Genomic DNA, 19,025 nt, shown 5'->3' on the forward strand with positions numbered 1-19,025 from the left:
CCCTCCGCCGCGCGTCGTCTGCGCCTCGTTCAGCTCCCCAACACCCCCTCCCCCCGCCTCTATAACGCAGCTCGCTGAGTGAAATCAGGTGGCCGTTTAAAATGAGCGTTATAGCCGAATAGCGCTCAGCGGGGGTGGCCTGTACCTATAGGGTGGCAGAGGTTGGGAACCGCTAAGCCTAGAGCTTGCTTGTGAGAAACGCGGTTCTTTTCTTTTTCATTCGTAACGGAGCCTTATGTTTTGTTGCAGAGTCGTTTGGGCAGAACTACCCCGAGGTAAGTGCTTTTTCCAGCAGGCGACGCTGCTTTCGGTCTTTGTCGGGCTTGCGAACTGATTTGGTTGGTCTTCGCGTCCGCTCTACGGTGTTTGCGTCCTGTTTGACAATAAAAGCAACGAACCGGTGCAAAGCAACAGCAAAACCGCAGCTGTCACGGGGCTGCGCTTCCGTGAGGCTTCGCAGGATGGAAGGCTTGTTACCTGGCAAACGCATCCCCCAAGATAGTGGAGTTATAGGAGCCTTTGCACGTGCAGGTGCTATACGTAAACAGCCAGTTGTAGTAGAGGAGAGATGGATGAGCGTTTGGAAAGCTCTGCACTGAATGTTTCCTCAGGGCCAAAAGATGGTTTGCTTATACGATGCATCAAGACAAACAAAAATTAATCTGGTGGCAGGTTTATTTGACTTTGGAAGTGTGGAGTCTAGGGTGATGGCAAGATTTTTTGAAAGGGACACTGCAAGCACAAAACCGTTAAGAATAAATAATATCATTATTTAAAATTCCCTTAATTTTTAAAAGGAATCTAAATATTTAAATATTATCTTGCCACTTGTTATTATTTCGGCTTGCAAAAGGAGAAATTGAAACATGCACGTAACATTTGACGTTTTCCCATTAAAGTTGTTAAAATAATTCTACGCATAATGGGTTTTAGAAACTCCTGTTGAAAAGCAACTTTCCTCCTGATGGTTGGGGATAAAACTGGTTTAGTGTTCCTTTTCACCCTGATCACCCATCCTTAGAACATCTGAGCCTGGGTGTGAAACTGACCCTTAGCCCTTCTAATTTCGAAGTGGGTAGAAGGACTTGGATTCAAATGTTGAAAATAGAAGTTTACTTTCTAACGGTCTCTTTTGTCCTTGTTTATTTCCAGGAAGCCGATGGGACGCTGGACTGCATTAGTATGGCTCTCACGTGTACCTTTAATAGGTGGGGTACGCTACTTGCTGTAGGCTGCAACGATGGACGCATTGTCATTTGGGACTTCCTGACAAGAGGCATAGCAAAAATCATAAGTGCTCATATCCACCCTGTCTGTTCTTTATGGTAAGAAATTTCACACGACTTTGAATGGGATGTAAGAAACTGTGGTGCCTGATTCTCTGTTGTAAGTCATAAATTAACCTTAACATACTGCACTAGTTACAGTATAACCGAGCGCTTCCTAGGATCTAGTCCTATAAGTGAGTTTTAAAGACATTATATATGGTCAGCCTGTTGAAGGTGTATCCAGTTGTCCAGCAGCCTAACAGATTTGCTGGCGCAGCTGATGATTCCCACAGATCGTCAGCTCTCGGAGATGGTGTCAGCTAGCTTTTGGTGACCATAGGTTTTGTGTATGTGTTTAAACGTGAACTCAAGTGACTAAGTCTCTCTTTTTTCTTGCTAGCTGGAGCCGAGATGGTCACAAGTTGGTGAGCGCTTCAACGGATAACATTGTATCGCAGTGGGATGTTCTGTCTGGAGACTGTGACCAGAGGTTTCGGTTCCCTTCACCCATCTTGAAAGTGCAGTATCATCCTCGAGACCAGTAAGCTCCGTGGAAAAAGCTTTCCTTCAAAGCTTTAATGAGCTGGTTGAATACTCTCTTCGATGTTGTTTTATAAGCTAAGAAAACGTGCTTAGTAGGTGGTGTAAAACAAAAGAACGGTGTTCAGCTACACCTTGAACCCTGCATAACAGAATTGCAATAAAACTAAAGCTTTTGGGGACAGAAACAAAATATAGGGATAAGCAAATTGATTTTTTAACTCTTCAGAACTGTAATTCCTGATTTTTTTCAGGACGTTTCCTGCCGGGAAAGTGCTAAATCAAGAAAAGGCTTAATTCCTACCTCTTGTGTACCAGCCTCTGGCTTCTTTACTATTCATTCCATCCAGGAAGAGCACGTACCGACTGCAGGTGCTTCCTCAGCCTGACCATGGGTATTTAAACCCGAAAGCTTGCTAAGAAGAACTTTTCCAGCTATTGAATTGGTTTAATAAAAGAGATCAGATTTGCCTAAAGAACTCTTCCTTCTTTCCTCTGCAGGAACAGAGTTTTGGTATGTCCTATGAAATCTGCACCTGTGATGCTAACGCTTTCAGACTCCAAACATGTTGTTCTCCCCGTGGATGATGATTCCGATTTGAATGTGGTAGCATCTTTTGATAGGCGAGGGGAATATATTTACACTGGCAATGCAAAGGGAAAGGTGAGACCTTGTTGTGCTGGAGCTTGCTGGATGAGTTAGCTTTAATACATTTCCCTTTTAGGGAGGCTGACCTTTCTGTGGGTGAAGCCCTTTGTTTTAGCGTGTGAATGAGGCCCAGGAGAGCCTCTTGAATCGTTACTGCTTCACTGGCACAGACCTAGCCTGGTCAAGTGTTTTGACTGACTGAGATCTGTGGATGGAAAAGTGATTTTGAAGAGCTGAGTGTTCAAATAGCTGTTGTTTTTCACAAGGTTTATGGGAATGTGTTTTTCCTCTAGCTCACAAACAGGTAATTTGAGAAGAAGGGCTGCAGGCATGCAACTTTTAACAGAAGAGCGCAGAGTAATGTACACAGATTTAATCCTTAATCCTTGTTCCTTTTTATCCTAATGGTAAACTGAGTCATAAATTATGAGTTTTAAGAAGGATTTTAAGAATCAGTGACAGAAACAAAGACCCCAGAAACTTACCTGAGGGCGTGGGCAGATGAACACGTACCCCAGTGGATCTGGAATGGCCAGATGTGTGGCTGTCCCAAGGTAGGTCGCATAGTAGACAGCTGTTACTGTGCCTTGTCGCTAGGTGGCAGAGAAGCAGGCACTAGCCAGTTGGATGGTAGCAAATAACTACTAGGGCTGTACGAAGCTTCGGTCCGTGATTTGATTCGGCAGCCGAATCTCCAAATCCGAATTGAATCGGGGGACCGTACGGCAACTGCCATACTAATAACTGCCCCAGGATAGTCACGCAGACGACATCTGAACTGTTTTAACGTGCGTTCGTGGTGTTTTACCCCTGATTCTTCTAGGAATAATTTTCCACTGGGTTAGGCAAATTTTACCTGGTTTTGGAATCTGCACTTTGTAGCTGCTACTTTGTTATAGTGTAGAACAGCTAGTTACTCTGGTACAAACGTGACAACATCCATGCTGGCCCTACGTTGCATGCCTTGTTGAGATCAATCGTTCTCAGGGTGCTGCAGCCTCCTGAGGCTCCTCGAGATCTTTTCAGGTGTGCCAGGGGGTGCCACACAAGGTTAGCACTGTTATGTGTGTGAACACCTAGATGTGCTTCCCAAGATCAACCCAGAGGTTTCAAATAGGAATTCGTTCTCACCTGTTGTGGTCGTCTTGGGTTCTTTTCAACAGAATCAATGCTCTATTATTTTTCTGTGGTAAAAAATGAGTGAGAAATAAGAGCTGGCATTTTCCAACGTGGGGGACCTTGGGCCAAATGAGTGCCTCGGGTTTACATAAGCTGAGAACTGCTGGTTTAGATTATGTAGCCTTATGTTAGCCTTATTAGGAGTGGGTGGCATGCATACTGAATTGGGAATGGTCATTAAAGAAAACTGATTAATTTCTGTTTGTTTAATTTTCAGATCTTGGTTTTAAAAACGGATACCCAGGATCTGGTTGCTTCTTTCCGAGTAACAACCGGAACCAGCAACACCACAGCTATTAAATCGATCGAGTTTGCTCGGAAAGGAAGGTAAGTGGGAGGTTTGTTCCCAGAAGTGCCATCTTTACAGGGGAACTGAATTGATTTGAGGTGAATGGAATATTTCAAAATCAGTTTTAGAAAGGAGTGAATTACCAGAGTGTCTTTTAATTGGTGAAGAGACCATAGTTAGACAAACTCTTTAGGAGCCTTTTCCTACCTGCTAGAACTAGAGATTTGTCGCTCCTGTTGTACAAACTGATATTTTTCAACACCTGAAGGACTTGAGCACTTCAGGGCTTGTGTTCTGGTTTAGGATCTGTGGTCTTCTGGATAGAATATGCTGAGTACGTTCTGTATACATGTTGCTATGGGTTCAAAATGCGTGGTTTTTGGGATCGTGGCAATTGTAACGCAGAAACAAACTCAGAAGAATCTTAGCAAGATGCACAGCCTTTTGTTATGTAAGCAACAAAAAAAAGGGGGGAAATCCTGTGGTCAATACATGTCAGAACATTGTATTGATTTAATAGGTTTAGCTTGTCTTAAACGATAACTTCAAGGATAACTTGAAGAGATAAAATTAATACATGTTTTTTGTGCATGTTTTTTCTTGTTAGCCTAGATGTAGGCAATTTAAAAAAAAAAAAAAAGGCTTGTTTATATGGGGTCCAACTGTGCCAAGTGTTTGCACTCAGGTATCATCCTTGAGTGGGGATTGTGGGAGCTAAGCAGTTCAGACTTTTAGGTTTTGTTAAGTTTTGTTTAGAAGATTTTTTTAGACGTTTATTTAAAGAAATCCTTTTTTCAAAGTCACGAGCTCTCCGTGTTCTCTCTGCCCCAGCTGCTTTTTAATAAACACTGCTGACCGAATCATCCGTGTGTACGATGGCCGGGAAATCCTAACCTGTGGGCGAGATGGGGAGCCTGAACCCATGCAGAAGCTGCAGGATTTAGTGAACAGGTAGGGAGCAGTAAAGAGATGGGTGGGCCTGCCTTGAGTTACAGAGCTGTGTGTTTGCTGCTACCCAAGAGGACTTCATAACTCATTCCTCATCTTGTTTCTTCCACATGGTACCGTTGGTAACTAGGTGCTTTGCTCTATGAATTCTTTTGCTTTCAGGACACCATGGAAGAAGTGCTGTTTCTCTGGGGATGGGGAGTACATTGTGGCAGGATCGGCCCGGCAACACGCCCTGTACATCTGGGAGAAGAGCATTGGGAACCTAGTAAAAATCCTCCATGGGACCAGAGGGGAGCTCTTGCTAGATGTAGCAGTAAGTGCACATTTCCTAAGCTTTGTGGTTTTTATTTCTTACAAATAAGGTGCAAAAAATAAACTTTTCCTTTTTTCCTCTATCCAAATAAATCTAGTGGCATCCTGTCCGACCCATCATTGCTTCCATTTCCAGCGGTGTTGTGTCCATTTGGGCTCAGAACCAAGTGGTAGGTTTTTACTGATTCCTTTCCCTATGGAAGAGTACCCCGTTAACGTCAGCTAAGCAGACTGTATCGTGTGTTTTGGCAAGGAATGTCCCAGAGGACGATTTATGTCAGTATATTTTTTTAATAAAGTCAGAATTCAGCATTATCTCTTAACTATATACTTAACGTTAAGCGCACGAGTGACTCCACTGAATGCGAGGGGCTAATTTGGTGCTTAAATGCCATGCTTAATAATGGAGGTGTTGGAGTCTGAAATCTGACATTATGGGAACAGTGTCCTTCTGAATGTATTTTTCAGTGATAGCGGATCTGAGAACATAATTGTACAGAAACGTGGTGAAGCACAGCATACCTCCCTTGGGCTATGGATGCCCTTATCAATGAGGGAAGCTATTCCAAGATTTAAAGTAATAAAAATCTAAGAATGTCGTGTTTACTTCAGAAACTAACTTGGCCAGTTTTTAGACTGCCATGTGAGTGCAGCTGTCAGAGGGGTTGGTCTTGTGATAGTACATGTGCTTGTGGGATTCTGCTGAAGAGCTACTGTATAGTCATGTAGTTGCCTAAGTGTGGCTCCTTTTTGTTCAGCCAATGTACATTCTTTCTGAAATTTGTGATTTAGGAAAACTGGAGTGCCTTTGCGCCTGACTTCAAAGAGCTAGATGAAAATGTAGAATATGAAGAGAGGGAGTCTGAGTTTGATATTGAAGATGAAGACAAGAGCGAACCAGAGCAGACAGGTACTATCCAAAGTGTATACGTAACAGAGGGTTTGATTAGATGTGGCATTTTTATTAAATCACTCCTGGTGTGCCTACCTGATTAGAAATGAAAGGGATAGGATAAAAGTGGTGCAGCCAGGCCATTGATGGGAAAGCCAGGAGAATTGAGCGTGTACAAAATTATGAATTTCACCTCAGCTCTCCTTTCTGAGCTTTACATTTGACATCCAGCCTTTCATGGTAAAAAATGACTTCTACGCTTGTGGCTTTTAGCCCATTTAAAATCGCATGCCTGTGTGTGCAGACCAGCCATTTTCAGTAAACGACCATACAAGCTTTGGAGGGGCTCATGCTCTGCAGTGGAAATATTTCGTTGAAATCAGTAGCAGCACAGCTTAGCCACTTGGTGGTGCCAACAATCTTGTAGAGAAGTGAAAGGCTGTAATTAAAGGAGTAAACCTAGGAGCTTCGGCACTGACTGCAAAACTGTCATGGTTAACAGGCGCTGTACATAAGCGCTGCAGAATATATAAGATTTGTTGAGGGTGTGGAGTTTTATAATGTCCAAGCATAATATTAGTTTTTAATTATGTTGTTTTAGTTGCATACAATTTGTTTTCTTAGGTGGGAGATCACTAGATAGAAAGTAGTGAAAATCTGAATTGTTGATCTATTGTTGTCACCCAACCCTAATAAAAAAGGCTTATAACTAAGCAGACCAAATGGATTTTTGACACGCTACTATATAATTTTAGTATCTGTCTGCAATGGAAAAACGGTGCACTCATCATAAGCTTCCAGTAGAAAGAATGTTTTGGGTATTAGCATGGGGAAGACCAAACTGTTGTCAACCATTACAGGCAGCAGCCTGGTGGGAAATGTGCACCTTCATGGTTTAAAGGGATTCCATCTTTAATCATATCAAACCATTTAGAGGTCACATTCTAAAACGCTTGTATTTGTATTCTGACACTTCCGGAAGTAGTACATCATTTAATTGTGATGTATTTAAAAAAAAAATGCTGCACCCCCAGGGTTTTTGTCTAGTTTCTTAGTTCAGTTATTTTTTTCCTGCTGGACATCAGCTAACTCTTACTTAGCAGCCCTCTCTTTTTCCTTTGACTCCATGATTCTCTTTTCCTTTTTGCAGGTGCGGATGCTGCAGAGGATGAGGAGGTGGATGTAACCAGTGTAGATCCCATTGCTGCCTTCTGTAGCAGGTGACTATATTGATTTTTTTTATTTCCCCCCCCCCCCCCCCAGGGTGGCACCACTCTGGGAGTGGCATAGCCGCCTTAGAGCAGTGCTGCCTGTGCTCTAACAAATGTTGCTGTGAGGCAGAGACTAGTGACACGTATGCGTTGGACAAATAGACAATGGAGGTAAGAGGGATTTGCTGCTGATCAACTGCTGTTCTTACCCTGTGGCAAGTGAAATCCATGCTGTAGTAGCTTATGCCTCAGGAAATCAGGGCTAAACTGCTGTGGTTTAGGTTTTATTTGCTGCAGAGGAAGTGTGGGTGTATACAGTGTTTTTACAGAGCAGTCTCTACCTGCTTTTATGTTGCCTGAGTTACTTTGTTTATCCATCAAAAAGTGGCTACACTACTTGCAGGTAAGCTTTGTCTCAGTGCAGTTCTTTCTGGTACCATAGTGGGCATCGGAGAGATGCAGTCCCCTATACAGTTAGCATCGTTCCCATATGAGGGAAGCTGGCATACTCGTTCAGCCCAGCTGTGTGCAAGTTCGGTCTCTCAGGGATTATATACCTTGTCTCCCTGCATTTCCACTTTTCAAATATTTTTCCATCCAAGCAATGTGTATTTTTGTTTTCCTGCCCTCTCGGACTGCAGAGTACTCTGTATTCTGAAACGCAGGTCTGTGGCTGCTTTCTACAGAGACAGCTCTTCCTTTATGGATGTGGAGAAGAACGGTATTAAAGGGGTATGGTTTTGAACAATCTTTTCTCGGTTACAGCGATGAAGAACTGGAGGACTCCAAGGCTCTGCTGTACTTACCCATTGCTCCTGAAGTGGAAGACCCAGAGGAAAACCCCTATGGGCCCCCACCTGATGCTGTTCAGACATCTCTAACAGATGAGGGGATAGGCTCAGAGAAAAAGAGACAATCTTCATCTGATGGACCACAGCCACCAAAGAAGAAACCTAAAACGACCAACATCGAACTTCAAGGAGTACCCAATGATGGTGAGTGGCATCAGCTGTCATTTTAAGGCTCATTCTGCTCTGTGGGTTTCACTTCTGCAGTCTTTCCAGCTCTCACCAGTCTGAGGACCAGGAGTTAAACAGTCACTCTCCAATCCTCTTGGTTAATAGTCAAGAATTATTATTTTCTTTATAGTAAGTATTGTCACTGCACATGCATATCAAGTTTGCTGTAACTGTTTTTGAGAGAGAAGCAGAGTCATTCTAAAACAAATGATTTTTGTGCTCTTTGTACTTCATCCAACGCTTAACCTACAACAACTAGGTAGGCAAAATTGGAACAGCTTTGTCATTAAAAAGCTGACCTCTGCTCATGCTGCTCCGTCCCACCGAAATGCCAAAATTAACATTAGAGTCTTGGCTTACATCAGTGGAAATGCCATATTATGTGGCAACAGATCAAAAAAAGAGCAAATCAGATTATGTTGGAGTTTTGTGACTGGAACCAGGAATAGTGAAATAAACTCTTGGTTTTGTGCTGCTACATTTTTTTTGCCTCAAAGGAGCACATTTTGCTAAAGCACAGTTCGTTCTTTGTGAGCAAACACTGACTGCAGCACTTGAGAATCCTTCTCTCCAGCTGCATTAATACTTACCTGTGTTAGAGACTGCTACTGAGTCTGCAGCAGTCACTGCCATAATGCTGGTCTTCATTGATCTTCACCCCATAGGGTCCAGACAGACAGAATGATGGGGGTGAATATTGTCTCGCTTCTAGCAAATGACATTAATCAGTCACTTTTATAGGGTTTAAAAAGGTTTCCTTTTTACATATACATCCTTTCCTGCGATACTGAAAACGAGGAGCAGTGAAGGCTGGGGGAGAAGTGACTTTTCAGTTTACCATTCCAGTGGCTGCGGTTATCCTGACATGAATATTCCAAACACCTCTCTGTCTCTTTCTGTAGAAGTCCACCCGCTGCTTGGCGTGAAGGGAGATGGTAAATCCAAGAAGAAGCAAGCAGGCAGGCCTAAAGGATCAAAAGGTAAAGAGAAAGATTCTCCATTTAAACCGAAACTCTACAAAGGGGACAGAGGTGCTTTACCTCTGGAAGGAGCAGCGAAGGGTAAAGTGCAGGCGGAGCTGGGACAGCCTTTGACAGGTAAGGACCCAGGGTGAGCATTGTTGGCTTGCTTGGTGGCCTTGCTTTGTTCAGACCCTGATATGATAGTCTTAGCACTTTATCTTCCCAAATGGCATTTGCTCACTAAGTGTTTAGCTGCTGTCAAGGAGAGGCAAAATTCTACTTTTTCTTCAACTGTAACTGATTTTATATTCAGGACAAAATGAAAAGGAAACATAAAATTAATGCATGCAGCTTGTTGCAAATGAAGAACACAGGTCTTTTCTTAATATCAAATCCAAAAAAAGCAAAAATGGTGGTGGTGCTGTGATTTCTTTTCAATAGCTTGTGTCAGCTCTGGAGTTGATAATAACGTTGTATGTATGCTGATCACAGAGGCTGTCTCTTGGAAAGGCTGATAGGAAAGAATGGAAATAATGGAGGATTTTGAAGCTTGCACTGTAGCTCTGTGCCATCATTGGTAGTAGTTAATGTGCCAAAGAATCTAAAATTTGTGCAAGCAAACGGTTGAGAAGGGAAAAGCTGCCCTAAAACGTAGCTGTTAGCAGTGGCTGCTTTGCACTGCTGAATTTCCGTAACCAGTGCAGAAACGCCTGCATTTTATAGATTCCATTGTTTTTTCTGTTCTATTGTATGTCTTGGGGGTTATTTTTTGCGGGGGGGTTTCTTTAAATAACTCCCTCTTGTGTAACATGGCTCACCTTACAAGACTTCCCATTCACCACACCCATACAGATTCTGCATGGAGGAATTTTAGAAGTATTCAGTGGATTTCCAAAAAAAAAAAAAAAGTAGCTGTTTGTTGAAGGATTAAGATTTGTAGTTTTCCTTATGAAAATTTTTACTTTCCCTTTTCTGGGCTTCTTCTAAATGAGCGGCAAAGTAAAGCTCATCTTTTCTTGACTGGATTGGAGCATTGTGCCTATTTGAATGGTTTCTGCTGAATTATGTACCTGTAACTTTCCACTAGATGAAAGCTTCATTTCATTTAAAGAACCACTCTTCCCATGGGGAGACGTGCACCACCATGGTCTGGCAGGGGAATGGGAGCTCCATTCAGTAATTTGATTAAGAAATGGATGCCGAGAAAATACAAGGGCTAGATTTTTGTCTTCCAACTGTGCAGCAACTTCATTAAATTTAGTGGAGTGGAGCTGCAGTAAATGAGGGTGGGATTTGGTGACTCTTGTCTCTTTCTGGTCACTTTGACTGCTGTGCTTGGATGCAAGCCTGTGTTTGGGGTCTAAGCTACGTGGCGATGTCCTTTTCAGATGAAATCAGTTGACCTAAAGAAAGGCCCATGTTTCACACACCTGTCATCTCATTGGAAAACTGCTCTTCCTTTGCTTGCCTGTTTTGGAAGGGCTTAGTCAGGTGTGGTATAGGAAAGCATGAGTTGTTCAATCACGTGATCCTCATTTTCTAACAGTTTGTAAAAGGCAGGATGCCCAGGCCCTCGGACACGGTGTTATTCGTGTACAAAAATTTTGCATTTCCTTGAACTCAGCAGCTGCTGATGTGGATTTTGTACTGTCCAGATTTAATTTTCCCCACCCCTTCCTTCCCCAACTGCTGGTCCTACGTTACCTACCTTGCTCATTGTCCTTCCTGCTCTGCTCCTGTTATGTTGCTTGCATTAGTGTTGATAAGTGCTTATCCTCTGCGTATCAAGGGGATGTGATAAAAGAAAAATTGTCGTCCTTGCAGGGCAAAAATCTAGACCATTCTTATTACTGCCTATTAGCCGTTTGATATGTTGCACGTTCCTGCCTGAAGTTAAACAAGCCAAAAACAAGCTTGGTGCTATGCAGTGTGGGTGGTGTTGAATGGCTTCAAATGTTAAACTTACTAAAGCAAGGATAGTTTCTCCAAAACTCTCTTTTGATCGTTCAGGTAATTAAGAACCAGGCATTCCTTCTCTTAAAGCAAAAATGTGGTGGTAAGTAATACCTGGTGTCCAGAGATTCTTTACTCCAGCAGGCTTCCATTGTACATCCCAATTACACCCACATGTCATTCTCGAGGGATGGGATTCAGTTTCAAAACCAAATTAATACAACAGTTAGGGCTTTCTGCATCCTGTTGATCACTTTCTTTTATCACACTGCTAATGAATATGCCTCAATTCACATGGTCATAATAGAAAATGATTGCCCACTGGAAACTTCACTACTGTTTGCAAAACAAACTGAGGTGATTCATTGCTTTTAAAAAACGTTGTGCAAGCTTACCCTTTGGTTATACCACAGCGTGAAATCAGGCTACCTAGAGCCAAATTGCACTAGTAGCAGGTTTGTTTGTTTTTTTTGCTTGCATTTTTTTTGCAGGTGTTATTTTTGCACAATCCTAGAAACGCCATTTTCTTACAAGCATTTTCTGCTGACCTGTCTGAGTCTTTTTTTTTTTTTTTTTGCAGACAAATCACAGTTTATACTCTTCTTGCAGTTTGCAATCAGCATTACTTCTGGCTTTTCTCCAGCACCTTTTAAAAGAGGTGGCCCCTTCAGTGATTTGAGAGCAGCAGCATTTTAAATGGGCTCCTGCTTTGTTGGTTTTTGCACCTCGTTGTAGATTCACAGATTTTTAAAGCTAGGTGAGGCTAGTGTGGTACAGTCTGACATACGTAAGTCGGTGGTGTTTAGCCTGTTGCTGCTGCTGCTGCTGGGATATGCATACTTGTGTGGCATGTAGTGGGGAGCCAGAGGTGGCTTATTTTTAGATATAGTCAGAAAAGGTAGATTCCTAATTTTGAATGAAATAACTGATTTAAATAAAAATAGAATTCTTAAAGTTTCCCTGCCAGCTTTAGTAATCTGAGGGACTGCTGTGGGACAGAGCCTTTCTAAGTGTTTATATTTTTTGGTAAGATGAATGCACGACATGAGTGTTCTGGAACCTGATACTTGTCTTCTGTCAGGATCTGCTAGTGCACAGCCTCATGCGATCCTATTGGCTCCAAGGAACTGGTCCTTAGCTCAATGGTATTGGATCCTAAGATCCAATACGTCCAAGGAATGGTGGCTGATAGGAAAAGAGAGTGGTGAATCCAGTCAGATTAGAGAGAAGAGTGCACTCTGCAGACTTGTAGAAACCATATCACCTTGTAGTGAACAGTGCTCAGACATAACTACCCCCTGTCCTCTTGCTTCCCCTGCATTTATGCCTTGTCTTAAGCAAGCAGGCTTGAGGTTGTCAGTTGATCCTGGGGGAAGCGGGGCATGGTCTCCCACGGGCTCAGGTGACCTTCCTGTGTTAAATCTGGTCTGCTTGAGCAGACACATTGCATGCACCTAGCAAAGACTGGCCTTCCTGTCTTTGCCTTTTCTTAGGGCTGTTAGATCCTTGCAGTGCTGCTTTGTGAAGTAGCCAGTCAGACACTAAAACAGCAGTGCAGCCTACGCTCTTCTGGAACCTGTTTGCTGCCTTGTGCAGAGACAAATTACATTACGACAAGCCAGATAGGTGGGTCGTTGTGCCCACTACAGATCAATCTCTGCCCCTGTGCTACCTGGTCTGGAAATAAATGCATTTTTCTTCAAGTGGCCCTACTGCAATGAGTCTCAGCATAAATAAATTGAATTGCCTGGGCTATTGTATAGTTCTAGGTTGAAACCGTAGAAAAATCCACAGCAGTTTTCATTCAAGTGGAACTTGTTGGTTTTTGTTGTGTGTTGTTGTGAGTTGTGTAATTCATTAGTATCCAAAACTTAAACCAGGTAAGTGTGTTCAAACGCAAGCACAGTGAAAACGTCGATTTCCATGGGGCTCTGCTTCATATCCATTTACAGACTTCTAAGCCCAACTCCAAAATGCCAGATAGCGATATCACCAAAGCGGCATCTGTCACCTTTTTGAAAAGCATCACCTTACCTAGCAGTTTTTCTGTTCTAGCCTATCTTTTTGGCAATGTTACCTAATTTGGTTGCCCCTACTTTCTGGAAACGCCTGTTTCTGAGTCTTGATGATGAAATATTTTTCACCTGTCTCTGATCTCTTTAGCAGGTGGTGCAATCTCAGAGCTGTTATGAAGACGTTCTGCTTTCCCTTCCTCTGTTCTTTCCATTGCTGGCACCATTAAGTGGAATATGGACAAAGTACTCAGTCAGATAATGGACTGACTTTAATACAGGAACCTGATTGCTCATGGATGCAGGGAGTGACTTTTATAAGAAGTGAATTATGGAAGAGGAAACCACCTTCATTCCTTCTCTTCAGCCCCCTCTCCCCAAAACAGTGTATGCTATTGACTCTCAGGACAAAAGATTCACAAGCAAGTTAGGGGGAATGCCTCCTTGTTGACTTGCATAAAGTTTCTCCAAGCAAATTGGTAACTACCACACTGCTTTTCTAGGCTGCACACCTGCTTTCGGTTTCTTTCCAGTGTTTTACTTTGGGAACTGAAGAACACTGAACACTTTATTCCCAGAACCCTGTATCCTGTGCCAGTGTGCCCCATGCAGACTTCCATTTCATTTTGATAAACTGTCATTTAAGGAGTAAGCTGTTGTATTTTTGTTCTTTATCCTCTGTGCTGCTTATGCTACCAGACTGTGAACTCTAAGGAAAACTGATGATATTTTCATTCCCCCTCCCCCAATTGCTGCACCATCACTGACTGGTGGTCAGGATTTGACACCAGAAATCAGGACAGTCTCTGCAAAAAAATGGGTACTTGTTATAGAGATAGATAGGAACTGAGGGAGGGCTGCCCCTTCTTTATGAGAGAATTGGAGAAGGGGGAGGAGGAAGAATAGAAACCAGTACAGATAAAAGATCCAAGATATTGGGTCCTGCTCTTAGGTTGAGACGTAAAAGGTTGCGTTTTGCCACTTCCTCTCTTTACCTGTGGTGATCGTTCTTTTTCTGTTGAGTCGTATCAGGTGCCCTGGCTTGGGGAGTTGCTTTTGTAGATCTATTCTGGCAACTGGAAAAGAAGTAGAAGCTACGATAGATTCGAAAAGTCTTTGGGTAGTCTATAGACAAGCAAGCTTTTTATTTTCGGGATCCAACACCTTTTGATCAATAGCCCAGAGAAGTCCATCGTGAAACAATAAAACTAGCCCTTTTTGTCCCCCTGTTGTAATCTTTATGATGCTGTTTTTCTGGGTAAAGAGAACTGGCTGGAGTGTCTCCAAAATCAGCCATACTGGTAGGCAGGAAGAATAGTTCTGTGAAGTATTAATGATCCTTCAGGTAAAGGATACCCTACAAATAGCGCATCTGATCTTTCAGTGTGCTGAGTACCCTGAACTCACAGTGAATTCAATGCTTCCTTGCATGAAAGGCTCAGACCCATGAAGGAATGGACTGTGCATAAATGAACAGCTAGTTGAGCTGGATTTGCCGTGGAGTCGGCTTTTGTGTGGTTTGGGAGCTTAGTCATTTGTTTGACACTTGCGTCGTTTTTATAAAGTCTAAAATGTTTAATTCTTGTGACTGCAATACGGAGTGTCATCACCTTTTAGGGTCGGACTTCGTAGGACAAAAGCTGTCAGCCTGGTGTGCTGGGGTGTTGTTATCTAATTCACAACACAGTTCACACTTTTCTCTTGTAGCAGAGAAACAGCAGGTTGCTAAGATGTGTACAAGTGGCAGGGAAAAAAATGAAGGTTCATCAGTATTTGCAGCAAGCATCCTTTTTTTCTCAGAAGTGGGTGGACTCCATACACCTGAATTGAAAGTGATCTTTTTTCAGTCCCAGATTAGGAGAGCATCTGTTCCGGCCAAAGTTTGGCAGATAGCATGTCATAGCGAAATGGGAACGCAGTCTTGTTCTCTGTCCTCGCCTTCTCAGCAGCTTGCACATGGTGTGTATCAGAGCAGCATGTATGCAGCTGTTTTATAATAAAGCTTTCACTCTTGATACCTCTCATTTTTCAGACTGCTTTAGACTTTCCGTGTAGCTACTTTCATTCATCTCACTTATCTTAGTGAATTCAACTTATGCTTCCCCTCTCCCTTCTAACTGTCAAAAGACCCAGGTATCTGTATTAGTTTGCAGTTGAATATGCTTCAAGTAAAGCAGCCAGCAGCAGCATGGGTTTTAAACACAGGCACTGAAGAAAGACTTTAAATCAGAAGCTTGGGAAAAGGCACCAGCCTTGGTGGATTTGTTCCTGAAGTGGAGGGCAGTGCATTAACCTGCTTCATCCGATGAAATTATTTTTGACTCCATCCTCACATACACTATTCATTTGCTTGCCCATCCTACTCTCTGGACAGCTCATCTGTTTGATGCAAACTGGTTTGTCTAAACTACCCGTCTGCAGTCTCTCTGAATCCATCACAGGCTGCACAGGCAAAGGCTCTGAAAACTGTTTTACAGCAGCTGTATAGCCATGGATGCCAGCCTTCACTTCTGTTAAAACTCCACCTCCCCCACCCATTGTACAGTGTGTATGTTTTTTTGTTTTTTTTTCCCCCCCCCCTTTCTGTCTTTTATTTCTGTGTTTCTGTAGTTTTGTATAAAATTGCTCGAGGCTGACTTGTTTGTAGTCATTTCTGAAATATAGCAGCATTGTTAGCATCTGTGTTTGTAAATAAAGAGGTATGTTTTATTTCTTAAGCTTGGGGGTAATCTCTGTGTTTCCTTTTTCTATTGTTGTTCCTTTTGTGGTAGCACTCGGAAGCCCCATTGTGATGAATGAACACAAGAGACTTCCTGTCCCAAAGGGGTTTGCAGTCAAGTGGGTTTTTTTTCTCAATGAACTCGTTTTAAGAAACAAAAACAAATCCCTAGCCGGAGAAATGGTATCCTTGTTCCGTGCAGTGCAAACGGGTGTTTTAAATTTATGTTCCCCCCTGTTTGTATGCGGCCCAAGTCTTCCAGGTTGGAGAAGCAGAAACTGAAATAGGTCATAAGTAAAAAGTGAAAGTAAAATTGGTCCGAGTGTTCAAGTACTCGGACAGCCTGCTGACTATAAACCGTGAGATGGAGACAGTAAGTAGCGTTCGATAGTGAACAGTCATTTGGATTGTTTAAACACGCATTCGGTTTTGGTAGTCAAACTGTGTTAGTAAGAGAGATGCAGGTATTTTTTTAATGACCTTATGGAAAATAGAAATGTTGTTGTAATGTAATCGCAGGCAGTCCTGACCCTTTGTAAAACCCACACCTGAATTGCTGGCCAGGGAGAACTTTTATTTACTGCACTGTTGTCGCAACAGCATATTGCTCTACCAAGAGTAAATACCATGTTACTATTTTGCAACACGCGGTATTTGGCACTCTTTCCACTGAGACCATTCAAAATGCTTTGTAAATCATTGTTTTGGATCCCTGTGCTTCCTAAACACCTAAGCTTTGCCACTTTCGTGTTGCATAAACTGGAACTTGAAGATTTGTGACTATGGGCAGAACGTGTGTCGAGTCGGTAGTCGAATCTGGAATAAAACCTAGAGGACCGTATTCGCAACTCATGTAAATACTTCCTTGAATTTGAATTTAGGATGGTTTGTGCCCACATGTGCTAATGGTAAATATGACTGTTCCCCCTGAGCTCCCTATCAGTTTACCCTAATGCTGACACTTGGCTCAGATTAGAGCACTCTGGCTTTACTTAACTTAGGATTTTAATATATTTCAGTCCTTGGGGAGCTTTCATCCAGCACTATTTAAGGTGCTTTCTTGGATGTGCGCAACATCCTTTGTTCACTCATTCTGCATAATGAAACGTGGCATTGTGACATGGTAATTTCACAGCAGAATGCCCGTGTCGCAGAACATCAGCTGAGCCATAGGAGGCAAGTCAAAAACTTGAGTCGGCTCTCCTTCATATACAAAATATCCAGTGTCCTTTTAGAAAGAAAACAGCCTAAGACATAAGTGATGGCTTTGACGTGCTCCAATTTGCCTTAAACATCTGATGCTCTGATGACACTTGAGATCAAAAGGTTATCTTCGTGATCGTGGAGAGCTGTGGCATGCTTTTAATTTTCACGGTACACATATACGTGGCAGAACTCCAAGCATAGCTGGTATGTATAATTTTCCTTAAGTTTTATTGGCATTCAGCTGGCGTTTCAAGATTGTATTATGGACCTTGCTTTATGGTTTGGGGTTAGGGAAATTCAACGAGAATATTGTTTACAGCAAATGTTCTTTTAAAATGACTTTGAAGTTGTTCCCTTTCTCTAAGAATGTATTTATTTATTTGGTAAAAGGGATGCTTGTTGCTAGAGTTTAATACCTTCTAAGTGGGCAAGTCATGTATTGTAGAAATTAGAACCCGTGGGGGAACACCAGTCTGCCTATTAATAGGTGACATTTTCTTCAGCAGTGTCCTACTTCAAGCCTTTGATCTTGGAGGATTTTTCATATCTGGAGAATTGGATCACAAAGCCAACTGTAGTTTTAGAAATACTTAAGATTGAACCTTCATAAAGAATGATTTACCTTTGCTGGACTACTCAAAGCCAGGGGCTTAGAAGTGGCCTATAAACTTGACTACTGTGACATGAAGACCTCAAAAAGCAGCTTCGTCCTTGGGACCTTCACGTTTGCTTTCTGCCTGCCTACAGCAGTTTCTCTTGAGACTGTTACCATCCCAGAGAAGCTCAAGTCAGCTACGGTTAAAGTCTCTGTCAGCACCACATCCTGCAGTGTCACCTGTGGGCTGGGCTTCAAGGTGGAGGAAATCTGTGAGATTGGTCCTGATGGGAAAAGGAGATACTGTACCTTTCGCAGGTCAGACTGTCTGACCAGCTGGATCTGTGGATTACTCCACTTCACTGTTCCTGTTGGTAAACCATTTGAGCTTAGCTGCCTGACTTCTGAGAGGATTGGCATTGGTAGCCAGGCCTTTATCTACACCTGGAGGCTTGCCAGAGGCATTATCACCACCAATGACGTGCTTTTCAAATCTATCAAGACCCCTAGTTATGTCATCAAACTTTCGCCTGCCAAGGAATCTGATGCAGGGACTTACCGGTGTGACATGCAGCTGATGAAGACATTCAAGCTGGTCAAGAGGATCTATTTTGGGCTCAGGGTGATCCCTACTGACTTAATAGAGCTGAACTTCTACAAATCCTTGACCCTGGAACAGAAACTTGCTGAATATAAACAGGAAGGAAATGGAGGGAATGGCACCAGTTTCCTGTCACAATGGCAGCAGGACTCCTGGCAAAGAAGGGCCTTGGTTGTGTTTGTGGTAGGGATCGGAAGTGGGGTCACAGCAGGTATCTTGGTGGGTGCGGTCCTCTTCTTTCTGCTAAAGGCTCGCAGAAAAAACGAAGCCGTAGAGGGATGAGTTGCATTTTTAATTTTGCTTACTTCGGAAGGATAGCGTAATATTAGTCTTTCATACTGCCGTTAGGCTGGTTTTTTGGGATAAACGTTGCTTTGGGTATTAAAGCAACGACGTAATCTTGGGTCGTGGTGGCTTTTGGGTTCAAGACTCTTAAGCAAGCTACCACAAGTTACATGGATCTTTCACTTCCCGGAGAGTCTGTCCAGCTGAGCTGTCAAACCTTTTATTTTTCATCTGCCTTTGCAACAGTTCACATGGACTCTGCCCAGGACCGGGGTTCCTTGGGGTGTAGGCAGTGTGCAAGCACAGAGTGAAGCAGTCCTTCCATCAGAGAACTTTGAATCGAAACAAAGCCGGCGGGGTAGGAGGGGAAATGGACACGAAT

General features: G+C 42.8%; 2 protein-coding genes across 3 annotated transcripts; both read left to right on the plus strand.

Annotated features, from left to right (window-relative positions):
* Nucleotides 1-218: 218 nt before the first annotated feature.
* On the plus strand, nt 219-15,954 carry RBBP5 (RB binding protein 5, histone lysine methyltransferase complex subunit). Of its 2 annotated transcripts, none has more exons than XM_019546567.1 (13): nt 219-275; nt 1,153-1,325; nt 1,669-1,809; nt 2,310-2,472; nt 3,854-3,963; nt 4,757-4,876; nt 5,036-5,189; nt 5,287-5,358; nt 5,981-6,098; nt 7,231-7,300; nt 8,057-8,286; nt 9,213-9,407; nt 13,392-15,954. In XM_019546567.1, the coding sequence occupies exons 2-13, from the start codon at nt 1,183-1,185 to the stop codon at nt 13,415-13,417; spliced, it is 1,542 nt and encodes a 513-aa protein (XP_019402112.1). In that variant the 5' UTR covers nt 219-275; nt 1,153-1,182; the 3' UTR covers nt 13,418-15,954. The 2 variants fall into 2 exon arrangements, with proteins under 2 accessions (XP_019402112.1, XP_019402113.1); XM_019546568.1 differs by having other exon boundaries at nt 9,213-9,290.
* A 1,597-nt stretch (nt 15,955-17,551) lies between these two features.
* On the plus strand, nt 17,552-18,660 carry TMEM81 (transmembrane protein 81). Its single transcript, XM_019546506.1, has one exon. It carries the CDS (start codon nt 17,846-17,848, stop codon nt 18,638-18,640), a length of 795 nt encoding a protein of 264 aa, XP_019402051.1. The 5' UTR covers nt 17,552-17,845; the 3' UTR covers nt 18,641-18,660.
* The last annotated feature ends 365 nt before the right edge of the window (nt 18,661-19,025 follow it).

This window comes from Crocodylus porosus, unplaced genomic scaffold (genome assembly GCF_001723895.1).
Source record: "Crocodylus porosus isolate Cpor-Errol unplaced genomic scaffold, CroPor_comp1, whole genome shotgun sequence".
Classification (NCBI taxonomy): domain Eukaryota; kingdom Metazoa; phylum Chordata; order Crocodylia; family Crocodylidae; genus Crocodylus; species Crocodylus porosus.

Bases quoted from the DNA above. Each gene is read 5' to 3' on its own strand.
- TMEM81 (XM_019546506.1), top strand. From the start codon at position 17,846: ATGAAGACCTCAAAAAGCAGCTTCGTCCTTGGGACCTTCACGTTTGCT.
- RBBP5 (XM_019546567.1), top strand. From the start codon at position 1,183: ATGGCTCTCACGTGTACCTTTAATAGGTGGGGTACGCTACTTGCTGTA. The intron at 1,326-1,668 runs GTAAGAAATTTC...TTTTCTTGCTAG, and splicing joins CACCCTGTCTGTTCTTTATG to CTGGAGCCGAGATGGTCACA. The intron at 4,877-5,035 runs GTAGGGAGCAGT...TTTTGCTTTCAG, and splicing joins CTGCAGGATTTAGTGAACAG to GACACCATGGAAGAAGTGCT.